Consider the following 22,792-nt stretch of genomic DNA (forward strand, 5'->3'; position numbering starts at 1 on the left):
TTATTTACTTATTTATTTTTTTCAAAGCAACCTGCCTCACTCCTCCCCTAAAATTCCTTAAAGAAAATATTCAGAACTCCAGGAGTTATAAAGAGCATAAATCATCAGCCCTTCTGTATTCACTGCTCTGTAAAGGTCTTCCCTCCCGCCCCCAATTGGTGAGACTGGTTATTCCACTTTAATACCGCTTCCTGTTGTTAACAATTTAATTTTTCCAACATCTTAAGAAAACAGCATTTTACAAGAACCTGGAAACCAAGAGAGATCAGACTATGCCCTTGTCAAATAAGATATTAAAAAAAATCTATCTAAAATACTAGTTAGAGAAAGAAGCATTATCTTCAGCAGTGTGGAGAAAATAAATCAGCCAGGTTTTTGTTAGTTTTGAACAAGCTGCATAGGGGACTTCTGTTTCAAGTCAGTACTTCAAGAAGGAATTCAGCCTTTGCCTCCATGAAGATGATTTGGCATTTAGTTTTAAAAAGTGAAAAGAAATCACCTAAAATTATGCTCTCAGTTTGCAAAGGCATTTTTCTGTCTTGCTGTACAACAGAATACGTTATATCTAATACCGTTTAATAAGCATCAGTTTGAAGTAATTCTCCTGTGCTTATATCTTAAAAAAATAGTGTTTGTTGAATATCCAAAATAAATATATGTTCCTAACTTGAAAGCCTGTAAGCTCTTACTTTTCTGTGCACTGGAGCTTCTACAGTTACATGTTGAAGAATAATAGCTGAGTAAAATAACCTTTTCATTGTTCATATGTGACAGTATAGTGTATAGAATGATACATGCAAAGGCAGTGCCACAGGAGAAAGTGATTCGGTGTTCAAAAATTTAAAGTATGTTTGTATACCTTTTTATTATACTTATTTTCATTAGAGTACTTTGGGAGTTGACTGGATATTATGAAATTTGGAGGTGATTGTGGAATGGGCAATATTGCTAAAATTGGATATTTTTTTAAAAAAAATCAAGCTTTCCAAAATCATCAGTAGAAAAAAAAAAAGCACTAATGATTGTTTTTAAAAAGCATATGCTTTTTCTTATCTTTGACTTTGGAGTCTAAGTGATTTTCCGGACAAGACTTCCTGTTTTCTACTCTGCTTATGTGAGAGGAATTGCTTTAAACTGAATATCTGTAGTCACTACTGTAGGATTTGGAGAATTAAATAAAAAGAATTACAGTAGCTGGCAGCAAATTTTTTTTTTTTTTTTTTAAAAAAAAAAACTTTTAGTCTAACCATTTTAGACACGTGTGCAAGCATGTGTCATTCAGTGATGCTCAGCTTATCAGATGAAAACTGAATTTGTGAAGTCAAAATAAAAAATTCAGTCTCTAATGTTCTGTCTGATTTTTGAGGATAATAAAAATAGGCATTGTCTTGTGGAAAGATTCCTCTTCCAATTCTGCCCCCCCCGACTATTGATAATTTGGAAATAATAACATTAATTTTCTGAGGTATGATTCAGCTTGAAACTCTGAAGGGAGAGGAATGAAAATCTTCTGTAGCAACACTGAAGTTGTATTAAGGAACAATAATAATAATAAAAAAGCTTAGCAATTTCAAGCGTTCAGAAGTTAAGGAAGATTAGAATTAAAACCTCTTGGAGGCTGTGCTGAATGAGAACCTCACTGCAGCCTATGAAGAACAATCTGTTCGACATTTGGCTTCCAAATAATCTAGTTAGATGATGTGCTGAGGTGTCAAAACTCTGCAAGAGACCATGCGCTTTGACCTCTCTGTTACTGTACCAGCTTTGTGCTGTGTTCCTGTTTTGAGGATGACTTAGAATTTTCTTCTAGATAAAGAATTATTAAATCTGAACAGAGGCAAAATATATGTGGTAGTTGGAAGAAGACATTTTTGAAGGATTTTCAGCAACTGTATGGTCTCCTTTTTTGATTAACAGTATTTACATTTTGTCAGCTTCATTAGTATGGGTTCTTCTGGAGCTCAGACTGATCACGAACTCCTATCTCCTAAATCTATGAGCAATGCAAACTAATACAGAAAATTGTGGTATGTCTCCCTGGCATCTCAGATTGCTTTTACAGCATGATTTTTTTGCTGTTGCCTGCTTTCTAGAGGATGCTGAATTATGTTTTAAGTTTTGATCTTTAACTTCAGAGCACGGTGTATCCAGAGGAACTCTGCTAAAGGTGCGCAGATCTGCTTTCTTTGCTTGGTGGATCCCAGTGTACTGGGGATGAAATTTGCTGTGCAGGAGATGGTTTCTTTTGGGAAAGGAACAGGGTAGAGATGTATTGTGAAGGAATCGCTTCCTTCTGCCCGCAGTCTAAAAGTACATGCCAGTTATCAAGATTCAGACTTACAAGTAATCTTCAGTGTTAAAATTTCATTTGCCTTAAAATGTGGAAGAAATTGGTAACCCCTATTTAGTTGTTGTGACTAGTGGATTAGTACTGGCATTGAATGTTCACTGGAACAGTATTTGTATAATATTCGTATTCAGGGCTATTCCCTGATCACATTTATTTTTTTTTTTTTTAATTTCTCTGTTACCTTTGTTAGAGAGAATGTACAGTTAGGATGTATCAGTGCAGTGTTTTCCTCTTTAGTTTTTTAAAAGAACACTTAACTTTGATTATTGTCTGAACAAGGTAGTTTTCCTTGTGTGGCCTGTGTGTGTATTTAATCTTCCTTGGTTTGAGGGCCTGTGTCTTCCTTTGGCTTATGGTGAATAATGGGAAAAAATTGGTTAATAAAAATGTTGTTGTTCTGCCTAATAAACTAGTGCCTTGCAGTTTAGTTTAGTTACTAGATTGGAATTACAAAACAAGTAATGGTTTTCTACAGTATTCTCTCTTGCTTTGGTAGGTTTTAGTCTGTAACTCCATTTAAGAATTCATTGTAGATTCCTATTTCTGAAAAATAATATCAGTTATATTTTGCTTAATATTAATGTATAGCTTACTTGATTCTAGTATTCTTTGTTATGGGCACATTTGTTTTCTGCTCAGGCTTCTAAGTCTGGGAGGATTGTCCACTGGAGCTGTGAGACTTAGATATTTTATGATTGAGAGTTTAGTCTTAATGCTTTGAGATCTATTGCCAGTACACAAAGCTATAGCCATCTTGCTGGCTTTTTAGTCATGATTTTCTCAAATTGCCCAACTAACTTTTTTTGCCAAGCTGGCTTAGTGACTATTATGAGACTTCAGCACTCTGTGCTGTTATTCTTTGAGGTCTCTGTGTGATGTTTTCAGGGTGTGTAGTTAGCCTCAGTATGCCAATACTTTAAAATCTTGCTCTGTAGAAATACTATAGCTAAGAGTTTCAGTGAAACTCCAGCAGTCATCTTATCTAAAGTGATTTCCAACAGATGCAGGTGCATTAAACTAGGACAGCTGAGTGACTCTTGTCCCAGCTGCCTGCTCTCTACTCTCATTGGCCTCCACGCCTGGAAGGGGAGGCTGAACATCTCGTGTATGGCTGGTGTGCCTACCGTTAGGCATGTTGAAGAGAATAGGGAATTGCTTCACTGTGATGAGCTGGGCTGTAAAATAAAATTCAAGAGTTGCTTCTTGGTCATATTGACTGTGCTTTTTACCTCCTTGAGAATAGAAGCTACCGAAAGAAGCTTGGGGCAGGCATCTAAGACCTTTAATTTCTTCCATTTATGCAACATTAAGCTTTCTTTTTTGTAGCTGACATGAGGTTGGAACCACATAGCTTGGTCTATGAGATTAGTATTTCTAGTTGTCTGCTCGAATCCCAGTATTGAACAGCTGAGTCACTAGCTGTTTAGCTGCAGCAGTTTGCAATATAGGTATTTAAAATTAACTTAAAATAAAATCAGTGATCATTTGTTTTTAGCGCACAGTTTTTGTTGCGGTAGCTCAGCAGCCAGTTCAGATAGCTCACCTGTGCACATGTGAACAGAGGAGGCAGTGTGTCAGTCAGACTTCTCTCACAATACCACCAGCTTCTACACTTAAGTGCTCTAAGCTTAATTTTGGATTGATTTAGATAGCTAAAATCAGTAATGAGCCTCTAAGTTTCCCTCTGTCTTATGAAGATTTCTCTGATAATGTTGCAAGAACACTTTTTTCTTTAGGCTTTTGAGAAAATTTTCAGTTAATCTGCTTTTTATTATATTTGTATATAGCTAGCGATAAAATTCCTTTAAAACATCTTTGAGTGAGGGTATTTTTTTTTAATAGCCTAGAATACTTTTGCATCCCTGTATTCATTTGTAATTACATGAACTGTCTTTTCCCCATTCAGAGACTCTGAATGTTACAGGAGTATCTTCACTGATTTAATCACTGGAAAATTAGGAAGTGTTTGTTGTATTTTCAGTAAAGATGACTAAGCAGTTGAAGCTCTTTCACTGTAAGCAGTCATTTCTTTGTAGTTGGTATGAAGTGCTCTGTAAAATACAGTGTGGAAATCTCACTTTTAGGGAACCATTTCTCCTCTGGAGAAAAAGTGATACTTTTTGATCATATCTATCCTGACTCTGTCTTAAAAAAAGCACCTCTGGGCATTTTTCATTGCCTTTGATGGGAAAGGTGTTGTTCCTTGGTATCAGTTCAGATACTCACTTGTATATTTTATTTACTCCAATGTATTAATCTATTTGCAGATGTGATGCAGATCCATCTGCCCTAGCTAAATATGTTCTGGCTTTGGTAAAGAAGGATAAAAGTGAAAAAGAGCTGAAAGCATTGTGCGTTGATCAGCTGGATGTATTTCTTCAGAAAGGTATGGTCTTTGTCATAACTATTAAGCTTGAGTGAATTACTTTTCTTGTTTAATTAATGCAAACAATCTTTTAACTTAGAATCCAGCATTTATCTTTTTATAAGCTTTGTTACTTAGAATTATGTAATTCAATTTGCATGAAGTAATTTGTTTACAAAGATAGTTGTATAGCTTAATGTGTGTTATATTGTATTAGGTATATTTTTGCTGTTTATTGATACTGCTAAGAAAATTAGGGATGTTAGAAATGATTACCAGAGTAGAAATACTGAAGCTCTATATTCCAGCAATAATCTCCTAGATATTTTATTTAAAGTCATTAAGTAATTTCAAGGTTGAAAACCTTTATGAAACTTTATCATTATGGACATGTTTCTTAACTCTGTAAAAGTTCTTTTTTAAATACAAAAATTAGAAGAGATGCAGATTTTGCCGTTGTTCTAACCTTCCAATGAAGGTTGGATGTTTTTTTTTCCACCAGTGTTAACTGAAGTTGTGAATATTGGATATGTATTTTTATACATTCTTTTCTTCTAGAAACTCAGATCTTTGTGGAAAAGCTGTTTGATGCTGTGAATACAAAAAGCTATCTACCTCCACCAGAGCAGCCATCATCAGGAAGTCTGAAAGTAGAATTTTTTCAGCATCAAGAAAAAGAGACAAAAAAGGAAGAGGTAGGCATTCAAGGCTTTATTTTAAATATATGTCTTTTCCCCCTCATTCCTGTAGTTTGCTCATGTGGTTCAACTTCATCACGTTTATGTGTTCATCAGTGATGGTCACAAAACTTACAGAACCGCAGTATAATCTATTAGATTTGTGCCCGGTAGGTTGAGTACTGTTACACAGTTTTTCTTAACTTAGGAAACGGATCCTTTGTAGATAAACCAAATGGTTCTCACTAGCCAAAGATAAGCAATGTTACTGAACAGTGTAAGAGTTGTGGTACAACCTGTATCACTTCATTGCTCAGAATACTCTAGTAACTACTTATATATCCCTTCAATCCAGTATAAATCCACACCGGCATTCAAAATTACAATACTCCTTCCTCCAGCTGCATGATCCAGGCTTCATCCTTATAGTGGCATCTAGGGATGCAGTTCTGTCTTCCAGAAAAGAGGGAGAGGAAAACAAGGGAAGATTTGATATTACTGTTTTTAAACAGCAGCCTAGATTTGGCTGAATGAATGTGAAGAAGCTAAACTGCTGATAAGAAATAGACCACACTGTGTCAGTCGTCCTCCCAGACCATCCCAGCACTTCAGTATGGATTTGTCCACCTACATTCTAAATAGATTTATTTTCATTGCAGCACAGTCAGGATTGTTTATTTTACTTTCTTGTAAAAGCTAATATTTTCTTGCAACCAGTGCTTTGGATATTCCCAGAAATTACAATTCATTCATTATGAAGATTGTTTAATTGCCATAGAGGCAAAATACACTGTTAAGGTTAATGTTAAGGCTGACTTTGCTCGATATTTTGAGTTCTTCATTTTTCTTTAATTGTGCAGAAGTCTTTGTTATAGTATACACATGTTTTGATCTAATGTATACCGCTTAAAATTCAGATAGTTAAAGAGGAAGAGCGAGAGAAAAAGTTTTCCAGAAGATTAAATCATAGTCCTCCTCAGTCAAGTTCTCGGTACCGAGATACCAGGTAATAAATTTTGCTTAAGCACTTGCATTATTTCAACAATCAAATATATTTGATTTTTTTTCATAATGTTAAATATTTCATTTCTGTACAGTCACTTGATAAGACTTCTGTCGCATTTATGCCTATATAATTAAATTGTAAATATACTGAGTGATAGTTTAAACTGTCTTTAAGTTGTATATAAAGTGTCAGATTTCAGTTTGGTGATACAGATTGATGTTAAAGTTGAAATTTGTATTAAAACACCTACTCTCTTCTGTTTTGAAATGGAATAGCGCTAATTTTAATTTAGAGGCATTCTTTTTGATATTTCTGACTTGGGGAAGATGCATTTTTTTCAGAAGCAATATCTTATCTACATTTAAAAATCTTTTGGATACTAAAAATAAATTACATAATCCAACTAAAATATTTGTAAAAGTCTTTTCAGAAGAGAGAAAGGACCATAGTTAAATTTAATAATTTTTTTAGAGAACTGTACAAGGAGTGGACAGTCAGTGTAAGTAGAATATCAACCTCAGTATTTTTCTAGTGTTTTCTTGGAACCTAGCTTTTCTAATATTTATACTTGTTAATTTTAGGTTATTGAGCAGAACACTGCAGTGTTCCTTTTCATTTGTATGTATAATGTCTCAAAGCTTTTTCCATTGTCATTTTTCAAGATTTATAAGTTAAGATTTTCAATTATGGCTTCATAGTTCTTGTAATTTACAACCCACAAAATTGTATATTTAGAAGCCGCGATGAAAGGAAAAAAGATGAACGTTCTCGGAAGAGAGACTATGACCGAAATCCTCCCAGAAGGGATTCCTATAGAGATCGGTATAACAGGAGAAGAGGGCGAAGTAGGAGCTACAGCAGGAGTCGAAGTAGAAGTTGGAGCAAAGAGAGATTGCGGGACCGGGATCGGGACCGGAGCAGGAGCCGGAGCAGAACACGAAGCAGAGGTACCTGTAGTTGGTCTCTAATATATGGTGGATTTTGCCTATATTTTCAGATGCCAGACTTTAACACAGTCTTTAAGACACACTAAAATCTTTCCTGTGGAAATAAGACTTACACAATTAATTTCTCATTACTTGTCCTCTGTTTCTCCTCCTATTTTTCTCGTCTAATATTTTTGAATGTGTTCACCATTTTTAAACAGTTTTGAAAGAGAGATAGAGATATCAGAGCTGATTGCATCTCATTAATTTCTAGGAAACTTAGAATCTGATTTGAGAAGATAGAGAAATAATTACCTATTCACAGAAGTAGGACTAGCAGAGACTACTTTCTGTCTGGTAGGAAATGGCTGGTCAAGCAGATCAATACAGCTGATTTTTTTTTTTTTTTTTTTGTTGACCCTTCCCTAGTGTTATAGGAAGGGCCTGAAATTACTAATACGTGCACAGAAATTGCTAATATGTGCATACTAGCACACATATCTCTATGACTTTTAGATTTCAGTAGTTTTGGTCCTCAAGTTAAGCTGCTTGCAAAACAAAACTGCTTATTCAGCTGAAAAGAATGTTTTTCCTCCTATAGCTGTTGCTGAGAAATCGAAAGAGAGTACTGAATGTCATTTTATGTTATCTTTATCCTGACTTAAACAACACAGTGGTAAGAATAGTCTAGTTTAGATCTCCTATGTGGTATTCCTTCTGCAGTATTGACCTCACTATCGCAGCCTTAAAAGTAGGAATACAGTATTCCTGAAAATTGTGACTGGATATTTTGCTAACACCTTATGAATGAGCAAGTTAAATAGAATGCACCGACTTAACTAAAATATTACAGCGTCCATTAGGTTACATCTTAAGGCCTGCTCTACATACGCTACGCTGAGAATATCTTACAGTCTTGAAAAAACTCTATTTCTTTATTCAGGCACATAGTAAAGCCTATAATAAAACAGAATCCTATCCAGTACTCTCACAATATTTTACCTATACTCCTCTGCCTTTTATAAGACATTTTTGTTAATGTTTCTTTTATATGGGCTTGTTTGAGTCTACTAACTTTTCTCAGGATGGAACTCTTCTCTCTTAATGTAGGTGCTTACTGTTTAATTGATGGTAATGTTAGAAAATAAAGAGATTGTGACAGAAAGTTAAGATAATATTTTGTATGTATTCACAATAAGAGATCCTATCCTATTACTCCTGTACTGGATAGAGATCCTATTACTGCTGTATCTGGTTGGAAGTGTACCACACTTTAAAGATACAGAAATATCTGAAAGCTTTGCATTCGATTGAGTGTACTCAACTTGGATATAAATTAAGATAAATCAATACATGGATATAAATAGAGATAAAATAATAATGGTATATTAACATGAAACCTTTATACTGTTTTCAAATTAAGTTTGACTCTTGTTTCTGTTGTTTCTGTTAATTCTGTTAATTTCTGTTAATTCTGAATAACTTTTCAGATTATTATTTTTTTTTCTAATTAAAACTCTGGAATATGGAATCATTGACTAGGTGAGGTTGGAGGGGCCTATGAAGGTCGTCTAGTCTGACACCTCTACTCAAAGCAGGGTGAACTAGAATGGGATGTTCAGGATCTTGTCCAATTTGGTTTTAAATATCTCTAAGGGTGGAGAAACCAGAGTCATTCTGGGCAAATTGTGGGACATCTTAATTATCACTTTTGTAATTTGAGTTCAGTTCATTTGGAATAAAGATACTGGTACAGGTTAGTGATAAAAATATATAGAAGGGTCACACAATGTAACTGTTTTCTCTTACAGAAAGAGATTTGGGAAAGCCAAAATATGATATGGATAGAACAGATCCATTAGAGAACAATTATACTCCCGTTTCTTCTGTAACAAATATTTCATCTGGCCACTACCCTGTCCCTACACTGAGCAGCACGATTACTGTTATTGCTCCTGCTCATCATGGAAATAACACTACTGAAAGCTGGTCAGAGTTCCATGAAGAGCAGCTGGACCACAACTCCTATGGAAGACCTCCGCTGCCAAAGAAACGCTGTAGAGATTACGATGGTAAGTCCACGTTTTTAAAATTACTTCTTGCAGCTATGACTGGTCCCTTTCCGAAATGATCCAAGTCTTTCTCTTTTCTGTTCTCTAATATTGTGGTTTACTTGTTATACAACTTGCTGGTCTTTTAGGAAAATTCTTAAACATTTTCCCACTTCTTAATTATCTATCTTCTAAACAGCCTTTTGTGTTAGTACAGTGTAGCTTTTTAGTTATTAGAATTATGTAGATGAAATATACTATATAATTTTGTGTAAATATTAATGGGCTTTTACACAGTTTTTCTGTATTGTCTTGTTCAAGCAGAGTACAATATTTGATACATTCGATCATGACTAGCACCTTGCTGACCTCATCGTGTTTTACTTTTATTCTGTTCTTAGAGATGATAATTTTTAGCTAGAATGGCTGAGAACTTCAACTTCTTAGACTCTCTTCCGTTTTTGTCAAAGCCAGCATTTCTTAAAATTTAGTGTTTTTTAAGCCTGTCTGTATTTTGCACTATCATTTGGATTTTTTTTTTTACTACAGTCAACACAGGAGGCTGCAACAATTTGCAGTGATTTACCTCAGTTCAGCCACTAAACTTGTTAACTCAAAAGCATTTCAATTTCCCCCTAAAGTTTTTCTGAGTTTTTTTTGTTGTTGTATTTCATAAGGATCTTTTGAAAATCTAGAACAGTTTACATTCAGAATACTGATTAGAATAGTATTTTTTTTAAAGTAAAGAAAATGAAGAGACTTGGCTGCAAGTGTTGATGGAATTATAACAGCAAAATTATTCTTAATTAGCACAAGCGATACAGCAGTGCTGTGAAAGTGTAGTTGTATTTTGAGATCTTTTAATACAGGTGGAGTTGCAGAAAGTATTGTCATGGTCTCACATCTACAGATTTTTAAGAAAGAGACAATATATACTGTTACACATTTTGAAATAACAATCTTCAGGCGTAACGCTGGAACTTTGTAACTTTAATAGTCCCTCTTAGATAGCAGCTTATTACTTTCCAGTATTCCAAATATAAAACAAATGCTATTGCATTATAGTTGTCTCAAATCATTACTTTATTTTTTTTTTGTACATTTCTGACTGGTACTAAAATCTTTCCAGAGATGCCTCTTGCAGTTGCTTTTCCTGTAGCTATTTGTGTGTTCTGAATTCATGCACTCATCTTTCTCTTTAGTAGTTACCTTGTTCTAGCATACTGCTCTTCCTAGCTGCACTTTCACATTTTCTAGTTCATTCTCTCCTCAGAACTTAAATTTTTCATAATCTTTCAGTTTCTGTGCTCTGTAACTTTTCCTGAAGGTTAAATGAGGTAATATGTACTTTTTCCTTCTCATGTGTTCAGGAATTGGACACTCAACTTTCTTTCTATGTTACTGGAAAATGTTTCGAGCCTTTTTGGGGGGGCGGGGAGGGGGGCAGGGTTGAAGGGAAGGCAGATGCTGCTTAATAAGCAGCGTTTTACTTTGCAGGTAAGCAAAGGAAAGTTGATATGCTTACGATGTATTCAAAAAGGTGTATTTTTGATTATATGTGTATGTTGCACACATTTACGTATGTAAATAAACAATACATACATATAAATAAAAATACTGGTTTTTACTCTTACATGAGCACCATAAACTAAGACAAAATGTTTTATTTTTTTCCAAAATAATTGCAGAAGACAGAATGTAAAAGAACTGGAAGGAATTTTCTCATGTTGGAATTTTATAATACTAACTTCCAACTCTAGTAGAAATTTAATTGAGAAATCTCTACACTCTTTACTTAGAAACATTGAGTTTCTGATATTATAATGACATTCTGATTTCCTTCTTTGTTTTCATACAATTTGTTACAAATCAGCACAGAAATAATTTTTAGCAAAAAATCAAACTCTTATTTGATCTGATAGTGTGCCACTGCAATATCCTGTTGTACTAACTGTTGAACTAAAGCTGAACAGACAGCTTCATGTTCTGATGTAAATTTTTGTTGCTGTGCAAAGCTCTTAATTTACAGACTCCTGCATTACATACAGAATATCCAATATCTCCTCAAAAATCAAACTTCAATTGCCGAATACTAATAATGCTTCCTTTCTTCTTTGATATTTCAGAAAAAGGTTTCTGTATGAGAGGGGACATGTGCCCTTTTGATCATGGAAGTGATCCAGTAGTGGTAGAAGATGTGAATCTCCCTGGCATTCTGCCTTTTCCAGCACAACCCCCTGTTGTTGAAGGACCACCTCCTCCTGGACTTCCTCCCCCTCCACCAATTCTGAGTCCTCCTCCTGTTAACCTTAGACCTCCAGTACCACCACCAGGCCCGTTACCACCTAGCCTTCCACCTGTAACAGGTAATTTAAAAAAAGGTTAAAACCCATTTTGGAATAGAAAAAGCTTCATGTTACTTGGGTTGCATGCAGTACTAAAAGGTATTTTAATAATGTAAAGTATATTTTTAAAAGTTGTAATACGCTCTTAAAATCAGATTAGTATATCTTATCTCAAATTTACTGTTTTTATGGTAATCAATATAATGCTGGTGGTTATATTATTTGAATGCTTTGAGTTTTGTAGAAGTTTGAAGCCGACTATACATAGAGAAGATGGGAAAACCGTGGAAACAACGTGTGGTTGGCATTTCTCTAGTAGTAAAAAATTAAAGAGAGTTCCTGACCACATTAAACTTGCACCTAAAAATGTTTTGCCTGCAATTAATTGTGAAACCTAAAACAAAACGTTTTCTCCAGCTTGTTTACTCTTGCATTGGAACGTACTTTGGCTCACATATTAAAAGTTACTTGAAGACTTTTGTGCCTGGCTATGATTTATAAAATAGCAACTTAGTATTCAGATGCCTTATGCGGCTTAAAAGCCGCCTAGCATATTACTTTTTTGGGACTATTCTGTTTTGTTTTGTTTTGTTTTTTTAATAGGTGTCCCTCTTGGTTGAATTATTCAAGAAAAATTGTTACTTGATATTGTTTGAAAGTTTCTTAATCAATTTTCATTTCCAATTGATAGAATTTGTAAGAAAGAACTGAGTTTATATATTTCACTTGGTGCAGAGAATAACTATCTTGCTTGGCTGATCAAGTCTGCTTCACAGAGTATTTTTAGATATGCCTTAAATTGACTTTAAAGTAGGTGACATTATCTCTTCTTCAAAGAAATGTTTTTACTAACAATTATTTGAACGTCAGGCTTGACTGCTCAGCTTCAAAACTCTCGCAATACCTTTTCTGAAAAAAAAAATGTTTTAAGAAGGATCACTTTGACTTTCAACTGTAGGTGTGTTCTCAGGTGTTTGTAAAAATTACTTCAGCTAAGTTAATTATTTTCAGCATAGAATATTTTTGTTACTCTATCTAGGTAGAAAGCCACCTTTTTTTCCTTAAGGGGCTTTCTTCAGTCTTAAAGATTTTCATTTGGTGAAGGTAAATATTGGGTTAGCAATGAAAGTTTGTTTGTAGATATTTGGAAGACTGTTCAACTATTAAAATGCTTTTGTCTGTAATCTAAATTCTTTTTTTTTAATATATTTGAGGATGGTTTCATATGAATGAAGGTATAGCATCGTGTCTGTATAAAATAGCTATAAAAGCATTTCATATCAAATTCCTTATGAACTGTGTGACATAGATCTGGTGGATAGTGTAAGAATGTAGTATTTTCCTTTATTTTTGGCAGGACCACCTCCTCCACTTCCCCCATTACAGCCTGCTGGCATGGATGCTCCCCCAAATTCAGCAACTAGCTCAGTTCCTACTGTTGTTACAACGGGTATTCATCACCAGCCGCCTCCTGCTCCACCCTCTCTTTTTACAGCAGGTGTAGTACTGAGGCTTTGCCCACAAGGTTTGCTAAATAGAATAACGATTTATATTTTACTATTCTTTTTAGAGTTTGTAATTTTATTGTTTGGGAGAATAAGTTTTATCTTTTAGACTATGACAGTAACTTACCACTTCTTTTTTTTTTCTAAGTTAGGTGAGGACGGAAGTAAAATTTGCATGTAAAATGGGAATCTTGAATATGGAGTCATATTTTAATTATGTTTAAACAAAAACTTGTCATGGCAGTTTTTTTAGGATAGTAGTGTTATACAACAGACTGTTCCATTGTAATTGAATCTTGTAACTAAATGAAATACTATATTTACAAGTTGTTTTTTTAACTGCAATTTATTTTAATTAGACAATCTCTTTGTTACCAGAAACGTATGACACAGATGGCTATAATCCAGAAGCTCCAAGCATAACAAACACTTCAAGACCTATGTATAGACATAGAGTGCATGCTCAAAGACCAAATTTGATAGGACTCACATCAGGTGATATGGATCTACCACCCAGAGGTATGGTCTTAAAGTTATACTTACTTAGTTTAGCTGATTTCTTATGTTAACGCAGATTGAGGCAGCTATAAGAGAATGTGATGCTGGAAAACATTTCAATTTTGTGAATCATTTTGATTTAAGAGAAATATAATCGAACAGAGAATTATACTGATAAGTTGCTTTGCATATGCATTTTTACAAGTACAGTGAAAACTATTGGTAGAGTATCGCATGGATTACACGCTTCTTAGACTTAATAACCTGTCACTTTTTACACCTCTTCTATAGAAAAAAATCTTATGTTTTTGTAATATAATCTTAGGGTGTTTTCGTTGTTGTGGAGGCGACGGGGACACTTCAGTTTGTAGTTGACAGCTATGCCTAAGTAATCTTAACTTAGAGTCCTGAGAAAAAGAAGCAGCATGTGAAATGGGAAGGTGGATAAGAGTTCTCTTAATGTGGTTTTATTTATATCTTTTTTTTTGGTATTTATTGTTAAGTTTTCATTAATGTATTTTTAGAGAGGAATTTCTAAATTTGGTTCATGTTCTTCAGCAAGAGCCACTGCCTGCCCTGCCCTACCTTACTCCAGAGCTTGGTCCTAGATGTTGATGCTTGGAGCACCATACCTGGCATTAGCATTTTTCTAATATGTCATATAATCGTAGAATGGAATGTTAGAAGTAATGGCAGAGTATTTTGTGGGACATTAGGAGTGAGTGAAATCATTTTGTGGCAGATGTCTTCTGTCACATTTCTTTTTTTTTTTTTCCTTATGTATTACTGAGACAAAATTAAAGCTCTTAGCTGTTTTGATCTGTCACAGTATCTGTTAATGGTTAAGATTAAGAGGAAAAGTCTGTGACCAAAATTTAATCCAGTTTGAACAAGGATAAGAGTCATTTCAGAATAAACAGTTTGTTTTTCAATGCAGAGTCAGTGTGAAAGAAGAAATACTTTTTGCAATCAAATACCCAGAAAATAAAAAAATAATGTAAAATCTCTCATCTATTTACAGAAAAACCTTCTAATAAAAGTAGTATGAGAATAGTAGTAGATGCTGAGTCCAGGAAAAGAACAATTGGTGCAGGGGATGGTGGAGTTCCTACAAAGAAGACTTGGTTTGACAAGTGAGTAATCATTAACACAAAGTTACCTTAATAGTTGATATTCATTGGAGCTCTTTTCTGTAGTCTGAAACAAATATAAACCAGTACAATTTGCAATGATATTAACTCTGAATGAGCTGACTGTATTAAAATAAATCATACTATAGAGGGATCTATGTTTGACAATCTTCTCTCAAAGACAGTATAGAGATAACTGAAGTTGCTTTGGATGGTAATGAGATCTACTCCCTGAAAGCTGGAATGATCTAAGAAATAGAGAAGCTGCAGTGTCATTTCTGCAGAGAAAGACCTGGGAGTGCTGGTGGATGACAGATTGACCATGAGCCAGCAGTGTGCCCTTGTGGCCAAGAAGGCCAATGGTCTCTCCTGGGGTGCATCAGGAAGACTGTTGCCAGCAGGTGGAGGGTGGTGATCCTGCCTCTCTCCTCAGCCCTGGGGAGGCCACATCTCGTGTACTGTGTCCTGTTCTGTACTGGGCTCCCCAGTACAAGAGAGACATAGAGCTACTGGAGAGAGTGCAGCATGGGGCTACAAAGATGATCAGAGGGCTGGAGCACCTGCCCTGTGAGGAACGGCTGCGAGAGCTGGGCCTCTTCAGCCTGGGGAAGAGAAGACTAAGGGGGGATCTGATCAATGTGTATAAGTACCTGAAGGGAGGGTGTCAAGGGGATGGGGACAAACTCTTTTCAGTTGTCCCATGTGACAGGACAAGAGGCAAAGGGCAGAAATTGAAGCACAGGAAGTTCCGCCTGGGCGTAAGGGGGAATTTCTTCCCTGTGAGAGTGATGGGGCACTGGCCCAGGTTGCCCAGAGAGGTTGTGGAGTCTCCTTCTCTGGAGATCATCAAGGCCCACCTGGCTGCAACCCTGTCTACCATGCTCTAGGTGACCCTGCTTGAGGAGGGAGGTTGGGCTAGATGATCTCCAGAGGTCCCTTCCAACCTTACTGATTTTATGATTCTGTGATAGTCAGGCATTAGCAGTGACTGGTTTAGTTTTGAAATGTGAACTGGATCACTGCCAGTTTGGATTGAGTTTTGGAATATGTTACTACTATAAAATGTGGAATGCAGATTTACCTGAGGTGACAAAAAGATGGAAGGTGACAAAAGACAACTGGGACTGAGGAGAGCCTTTGAGTAATAGGAGATACTGGTGGGGGGATTCAGGGGATTTTGGAAAATAGTTTCTGGAGAGAGATACTGTGAAGGAGTTAGAAATTTACTGACATGGGAATATTATTGGGAATTATCTTGCAGATTTATGCACTAGAGTATGCTGTGAGTATGAGTAGGGGAAACTGCTGGTTTATGGGCCTGTGCACTTTACTCTTGTAAATAAAATCGTGGTGCAGATACCTCACCTACCCCATGCTCCTGTGTAGGTATATAAAACTTAACATTGTACTTGTTAGCTGTCTATGGGTTTCTGGCTTGATTTTTTTTTTTTTTTTTTTAATCACAGGCAAAATTTTAACAGAACAAATAGTCCAGGTTTCCAGAAGAAGGTACAGTTTGGCAATGAAAATACAAAACTTGAATTGAGGAAAGTTCCCCCAGAACTTAACAATATCAGCAAACTTAATGAGCACTTCAGTAAATTTGGAAACTTAGTCAACTTACAGGTAAGAGCCAACAGAAAAATGGCAGTGTACTTTGAGTTCATGCTAAAGGTAATCTGCTAAAAGGCAAATGTGAAGTGCTTTGTAACTACTTCCTTGAAAGTAGTTTCATTATTTTCCTAATGTGTTTTTTTAGACATAATTTTCTTGTTTTTAATAAAATTATCATTGAGGAACCAGAAGTGAAATGTTCAGTCTTTGAATTTTGAACAAAGATTTTCCTCACAGATCAGACTTTCAAGATTAAGTGTTTTTCCATCTTCCCTTTCCCCAGTCATTTATCTGATGTCTTAAACCTCCAGTATTTTTTGAGGTAAATCATAATTAGAGAAGACTTGAATTTTTCATCCAGAGAACAGTCCCATACTTGTGGTATTATCCATTATAGTTGCTTCTTGGTATATCCGAATGATCCACTTTATTTTATTTTTTTTTAAATAAGTGTTTATAAACAGAAATAAGGAGACAATTAGGGAAAGATAAAAAAGAGATGAAAAGAGCTGAAGCTTAGTTTATGTTAATGTTACATATGGCAGGCTGTATATATAATGTCAGCATTTTGTACCCAGCGTCTGTGCTGCTCACTGTGATCTTTCATCATGTTTCTTTATCAGCAATGATAAGCTTCAGATGCTGTGTACATGATGTTTTCGCGTACACTTGCTTGCGCTTTCTGAGAAGTTGGATGGAGAGGTGGTAATAGAATATTTATTGTGTGAACTGATACAGTATAGAATGAACCTCCTGCACCCATCTTAACACTGAGAGAATTGAAATCTCTCTTAATGGCTCCTAAATATTTCTTTAGCCATTCATTAGTGTACCTAAGAGTATGGGAGTATTAGCAAGCAGTATGAATCAGTAAGGCAGGTAAACATACATATATACAGAGAGAACAAGCTCTGCTCCTCTTCCCGAAGGTATAGTTTTTGTTCTTGGAAATCATCTAAAATGATATATCTAAAATGATATATATCAACATCAAAAGGAGGAAAGTGAAAATACTTTGTTATATAGCTGTGATGCTAGAAAAGGACATTTATTAACTGACTCCTCAGTTCATTATAATAATTATCTTTACTTGAGCATTGCTTCACCATCTGTCTTTCAGACAGATACTTATGTTCATGATTACGACATTCTGTTTGATTTTAGGTATTTTGCCTTTTTTTTTCCCTTTTTCTTCTTTTTCCTTTTTTTAAGCATTCTTAAAGTTTATTAGCTTAATCTCAGAGTTTCTTCTTTGACATCAAACTTTTCAAACTCAATCATGAGTAGGAAATATTCATCTACTGACCCATGCTGGGTTTAAATAGTAAGTTTCTGAACCTCTGAAACTATTGATTTTTTGATAATGTTGACACAGATAAAAATCCTACATGCAGTAAGTTTCATTCTTCTGTTTTAAATCTTAGGTTGCATATCAAGGTGATCCAGAAGGTGCCCTTATTCAGTTTGCCACACACGAGGAAGCAAAAAAAGCTATATCAAGTACAGAAGCAGTATTAAATAATCGTTTTATTAAAGTTTATTGGCATCGAGAAGGCAGTACACCACAAATGCAAGCTACTACACAGAAGGTAGAGGGCCTAAGTCTGTTCTATCTAGAATTTTATGTAAAATACATTCTTTTTAAACTATTAGGCTTTTAAAATGTTTTAGAAAGTAAACCAAGTACTCTTGAACTAATGAATAATTAAAGACATTTTTTAAGTTACACTTTAATTGTAGATACTTGGACCTCAGATACAGGGTACAGGATTTGACTAGCAAGATATGACTGAAGGTACTTAAAGCCGTTCTGTGACTTATGAAGAATTAGGGTGTTACTTGTCATGTTATGTGAAGTAAAATTTGATGCTGCTGTGTACCAAATAACTGCTATTTTATTTTTATTTGGCATAGATTTATTTTTCTTCTCGTAAGCATGAGAAAGACAGCAGATTTATATCTTTTCTGCAAAGATAATCTCTCTTTTCTTCCAAAAGTTGCAGTTTTTTTCAATTTCTTCCTTTTTCCTTTCTTATTGAGCACACACATTGCAGTAGAAAGGGGCAGTATAGTCTGTTTTATACAGAAGTACTCTGCACTGTAATCTCCACTGTAGGAGAGGAGAGCTACATTAGCCTAATTTCATGGGAACAGATTAGGGACATTTTCCATTTTTGAGCTGTCTGAGTTGCACAGTGGCGCATCTGCTTGTAATTTTCAGTTGCATAGTAGCATTGACAAGTTTTTAAGCATATGAAAGAGTAATTACTGTAGTGGAGCTTACTGGTGAGCTATGGACAAACCAAATCTGCTTTATTAGCAGGCCTTGTGGTTCTACTGAAACCTAAAGAGACCTCAGAAAAATCCAAGCTTGTGTAGCTTGCATCCAAGTTGTTGGATGGAAGTCTGTCAGTTACCTCCTGGCATTGCAAGTCCCTTTAAAAACTTGGGTATCCTGCTTTACTGAATTTGCTGTCAATGTGAAACACGTTCTATACTTAAAACATGAGATGGGCTTTGTAGCAGAAACATTCACATGTTTGTATACTCTACTATGATGAACAAGTTTTTTATTAGAGGATTGTTTCAGTGCTACTCTAACTTTGAATGCCTTCTTTCTCTTGATGGTGTATGTCATCTTTCAGAATCAATGACTTAGTTTTCTAAGAGCAATCCTGCTGTAGGCATTTCCTGTGTCTCCCTTTTTTGTGCCAAATATCCTGCCTTTTATCTACAAAAATGCAGTTTTAGTGACTCCAATTCAAACTTTCCCTAGTTATCATCCTTTGGATTTGATTTTGGATCCAAATTTATAAATATCCTTGATGGTTGGTCTCAAAATACAAGAGTGATTTTGCTAAGCTTGACTTGCATCTGATCAGCCAGAAGAGGGTGGTGAAGAATGTAGAATACATTAATATATACATTACTCCTCTTGAATAGGATAGCTTGAGTAGTTAGGCGTTGTTGCCATTGTCTTATTTGCTGATTACGCCATCCAACTTGGACTATTAACTGTATATTTCCAAACAGATACCTGTGTTAGGTATTTGTTATTTTACTAAACATCAGTTTTAAATACTCTTACGGTTTTTAGTCATGTTATCTCAACACATTTGACACATTAACCTCGATGGTTTGAGACTGAATTTCCGCTGGTACCAAGTAACAGTATTAAGGGTTCCTACGTCACAGAGAACAACCTTTCGTCATGTATCAGGAGACAAAAGTTTGAAATCTGTTGGGGTGGAGGAGGCACAAAAATTAGAACTCAAAATTAGAAATTATGAAGTACAATACCTTTGTCTTCCACCTACTCCAAAATGTAAGAATTATCAAATTGCTGGATGAGTAAACAGGTGTTTCTAATTCATAATCCTTTCATAACCATGAACAATTATCTCCCTTTTAACAGAAATTAGTATTTGATATTATATCCATAATTTCTATGGAATTATTCTCTTATAACTCTTCCATTTTTGTCAGGATTTCTGCTGTTTGTTCACCTGTGTGTATAGTGGTTTCTGGCCAGATTTTTTTCTTTTCTTTTCTTTTCTTTTTTTTTTCTTCTTTTTTTTTTTTATCTAGCATTGAAGACAGACTTTTGAATTTTTTTTCAAGACCAATTGTCTGTTCAGTAATATTTTGTCCCACACAATTTCTTGACCATTGTTGCTGCCTCAGCAGGATTGCTTTGGTTAGTGTTGGGCACCACAGTTTAGAAAGAGTCTGAAATCCTTAAAGGAGCAGATTACATAGTACAGACGGTGAGAGTCCCCGATAATAAAACATCAAATAAATAAAAGGCTTCTGCCAAGAAGTGAAAATAATTGTTCTGTATGTCTCTGGTAGATAAGACAAGAAGTATTTATCTTGAAGGGTAGCACAGAAGATTTAGATTAGATGTGAAAAAACATTTTCTAGTGCTGAAAGATAGTGAAAGAATTTTGCCTAAAGGTAATAGAGTCTTTTTCACTGGAAATCTTTCAGGAGCTAGATATCTGTCAGTAATGGCTTAGATATAGATAGCTGCCCTGGAGTGGAAGGATGAATTAGGTCCTCTGAGGGTCTCTTCATTTTTTTTTTTTAATTAAAATGACAGGAAGTGTGTTCAGAAGCATTTTTTTGGGGGGGGGGGTCTTAATATTTAATTGTAATGTTTTGGCAAAGAAAAAAGCGAAGGCGTTAGCTCCAGGTCATAGCTATAGCAGGCTGCAGGTTATGAAGGTGAGCTGCTCTGTATTCAGAAGCTCTTCAGTGCCACGTGTGCATGTCTGTGCCCCTCTTTCTGGCTTGTGCAGCTGAAACACAGCGGATGAAAGGTAACACATCAGCATAGAAAGTGAGGCGCTTGGGGTGTAAGCTCTGCTTTTCTGGAACTGAGCAGTTGATGAAGAAAGATTTGTGAAAGGAATCAGAAGATTGCTGGTTACTTTTTGTTCGGTTCTAAACAGATGGAAAGTAAGGCAGGCTAAGTAGACGTGATGAATGGATATAGACCAGAGTTTTGATCACTACTCTGAGCTGTGTATGCAACAATAAATGTTATTGCTGTGTGCACTACACAGCGCAACATCCTAAATCTCATAAACTGTTTATTTTTGCTGTCAGGCAAAAAAGCTTTTGAGTGGTAGAAAAGAAGAACTGTAAATCTGAATGTCATGATAGCAGTCTTACTGGGTATTTATTGAACTGTATATGTAGCAACCTTCTGTTGTTAATGTTATGATCTGTTTTTTGGGGGGATGGGGCTGTTATAGGTAATACAACCCTTAGTTCAGCAACCTGCTTTACCAGTAGTGAAGCAATCAGTCAAGGAGCGATTAGGTCCAGTACCTGCAAGTAATATTGAACCTGCAGAAGCACAGAGTGCCAATACGGAAGTCGCTCAGGTATGTACATTCAGTCAAAGAAATGAAAACTTTTTTTCTATAATGGGGTTCTATAGTGTATAAATGTATGCCAAGAAATATGTTCTTCACAGTTACTCATATGTTATAAATAGGCATTTACCATACTAAAGTGCATCTAGTTTGGTTGTGAATGTTTTTTATATAAAAAATGTTTTCTCTAAATGCCATGAAATTTGGCTTTTGCATCCAAGAGCAATATTGTTTTTAGTGTCCTAGCTTTTATTTTGCTTAAAAAACAAAAAACTTGAAATATTTCATGACTTTTTTTAAGTTGCATTTCTCAGATTTTGAAATAAAGTGAAAATTATCCTTTGTGTTATCTAAAAGATATATTGCCACATATTGATTTACAAGATTCCAGCATAGCTGATTTTAAAGGCCAATTTAGATACTAAAATACCTAGGGGTTTTTTTCCTCTCTCTGTGTTGCCTTGCTGGTAAGTGTTAAGTCGTATGAGCATGAATCACCGGTTTTTCTAACCTTTTGCTAATCTCTAACCACATAATTAAAAACAGTACTTGACAAGCTTGCTCCCTTCTGCATTTTATAGGAGATTTTTTTAATCAAAACTAAAGAAAAAAACAGTTCTCTTTATACTATAAAGACTTTATCTTTCTAATTCCCACATTATACCCAAACCATTAGTGATTTTTTTATAAGAAATGTTGTATTCAAACTTCTGAACTGTCTAATGCATCACAAGTTAATGAATGTGCCTGCTTATGGAAACATTATATCAGTATATGCTATTGCTGGCAACTAAAATGACTCCAATAATTGTTTATTAAATCAACTAATTACCAAAAAAGCTGCAATAACTAAACTCCTCAGAAGTCAACAGTTCCATTAGTTAGCATCTGTTAAGCAACTAAAACCATTGGAGACTAATGGTCAGCATCTAGAGGTGTTTTCGGTATTTGTACATCACTCTTAAAACAAGGAAAAACGTGACTATAGTATCACGACATAATCTGGCATGTTACTCTCAATTTGATACAGATGTTAAATTTTGATTATATTAGAAGTACCTGATTATTAGCACTGTACCACTACTCGCATTTTTCTTCTGAAAAGGAGGAAAGCCACATTTTATGACATAATTGTTTCATAAATTCAAACTGCAACATCCTGCCATTGATGCCTGCAAATTACAGTTTATAAAATGCAGTAACTGGAGTTTAAAGATGTGTTTAAAAGAGCCTATACTGATAATCCTCTGCCTTTTAACATGTCATAGGCTTCTTCCAGAAAAATATCTAGTCTGGTCTGTAATTACACATTTGGCTTTATCCTTGTTTGTGCCAAGATTTACAAGACACAGGTGCATACTATCAGTAAAATTAGATATCTAAAATATATTCTCTAAGATGCTATAATAGTATTTTTCTTGTATTGTTTCCCAAATGTCTGT

At 35.2% G+C, this 22,792-nt stretch overlaps 1 protein-coding gene across 3 annotated transcripts in view; it reads left to right on the forward strand.

The window, feature by feature from the left end:
* The window catches only part of RBM26 (RNA binding motif protein 26), a 57,762-nt gene that overhangs the window by 10,100 nt on the left and 24,870 nt on the right, over nt 1–22,792 (forward strand). For 2 of the 3 annotated variants that reach the window (XM_062566851.1, XM_062566853.1), the window contains exons 2-13: nt 4,618–4,736; nt 5,274–5,410; nt 6,310–6,398; nt 7,134–7,345; nt 9,136–9,396; nt 11,502–11,741; nt 13,078–13,245; nt 13,604–13,744; nt 14,745–14,856; nt 16,320–16,479; nt 17,892–18,056; nt 21,228–21,359. In XM_062566851.1, the coding sequence (XP_062422835.1) occupies nt 4,618–4,736; nt 5,274–5,410; nt 6,310–6,398; nt 7,134–7,345; nt 9,136–9,396; nt 11,502–11,741; nt 13,078–13,245; nt 13,604–13,744; nt 14,745–14,856; nt 16,320–16,479; nt 17,892–18,056; nt 21,228–21,359 (1,936 nt within the window). The remainder of the gene's footprint in view (nt 1–4,617; nt 4,737–5,273; nt 5,411–6,309; nt 6,399–7,133; nt 7,346–9,135; nt 9,397–11,501; nt 11,742–13,077; nt 13,246–13,603; nt 13,745–14,744; nt 14,857–16,319; nt 16,480–17,891; nt 18,057–21,227; nt 21,360–22,792) is intronic. The other variant, XM_062566852.1, reaches the window with a different exon arrangement.

Source organism: Rhea pennata, chromosome 1, assembly GCF_028389875.1.
Source record: "Rhea pennata isolate bPtePen1 chromosome 1, bPtePen1.pri, whole genome shotgun sequence".
NCBI lineage: Eukaryota > Metazoa > Chordata > Aves > Rheiformes > Rheidae > Rhea > Rhea pennata.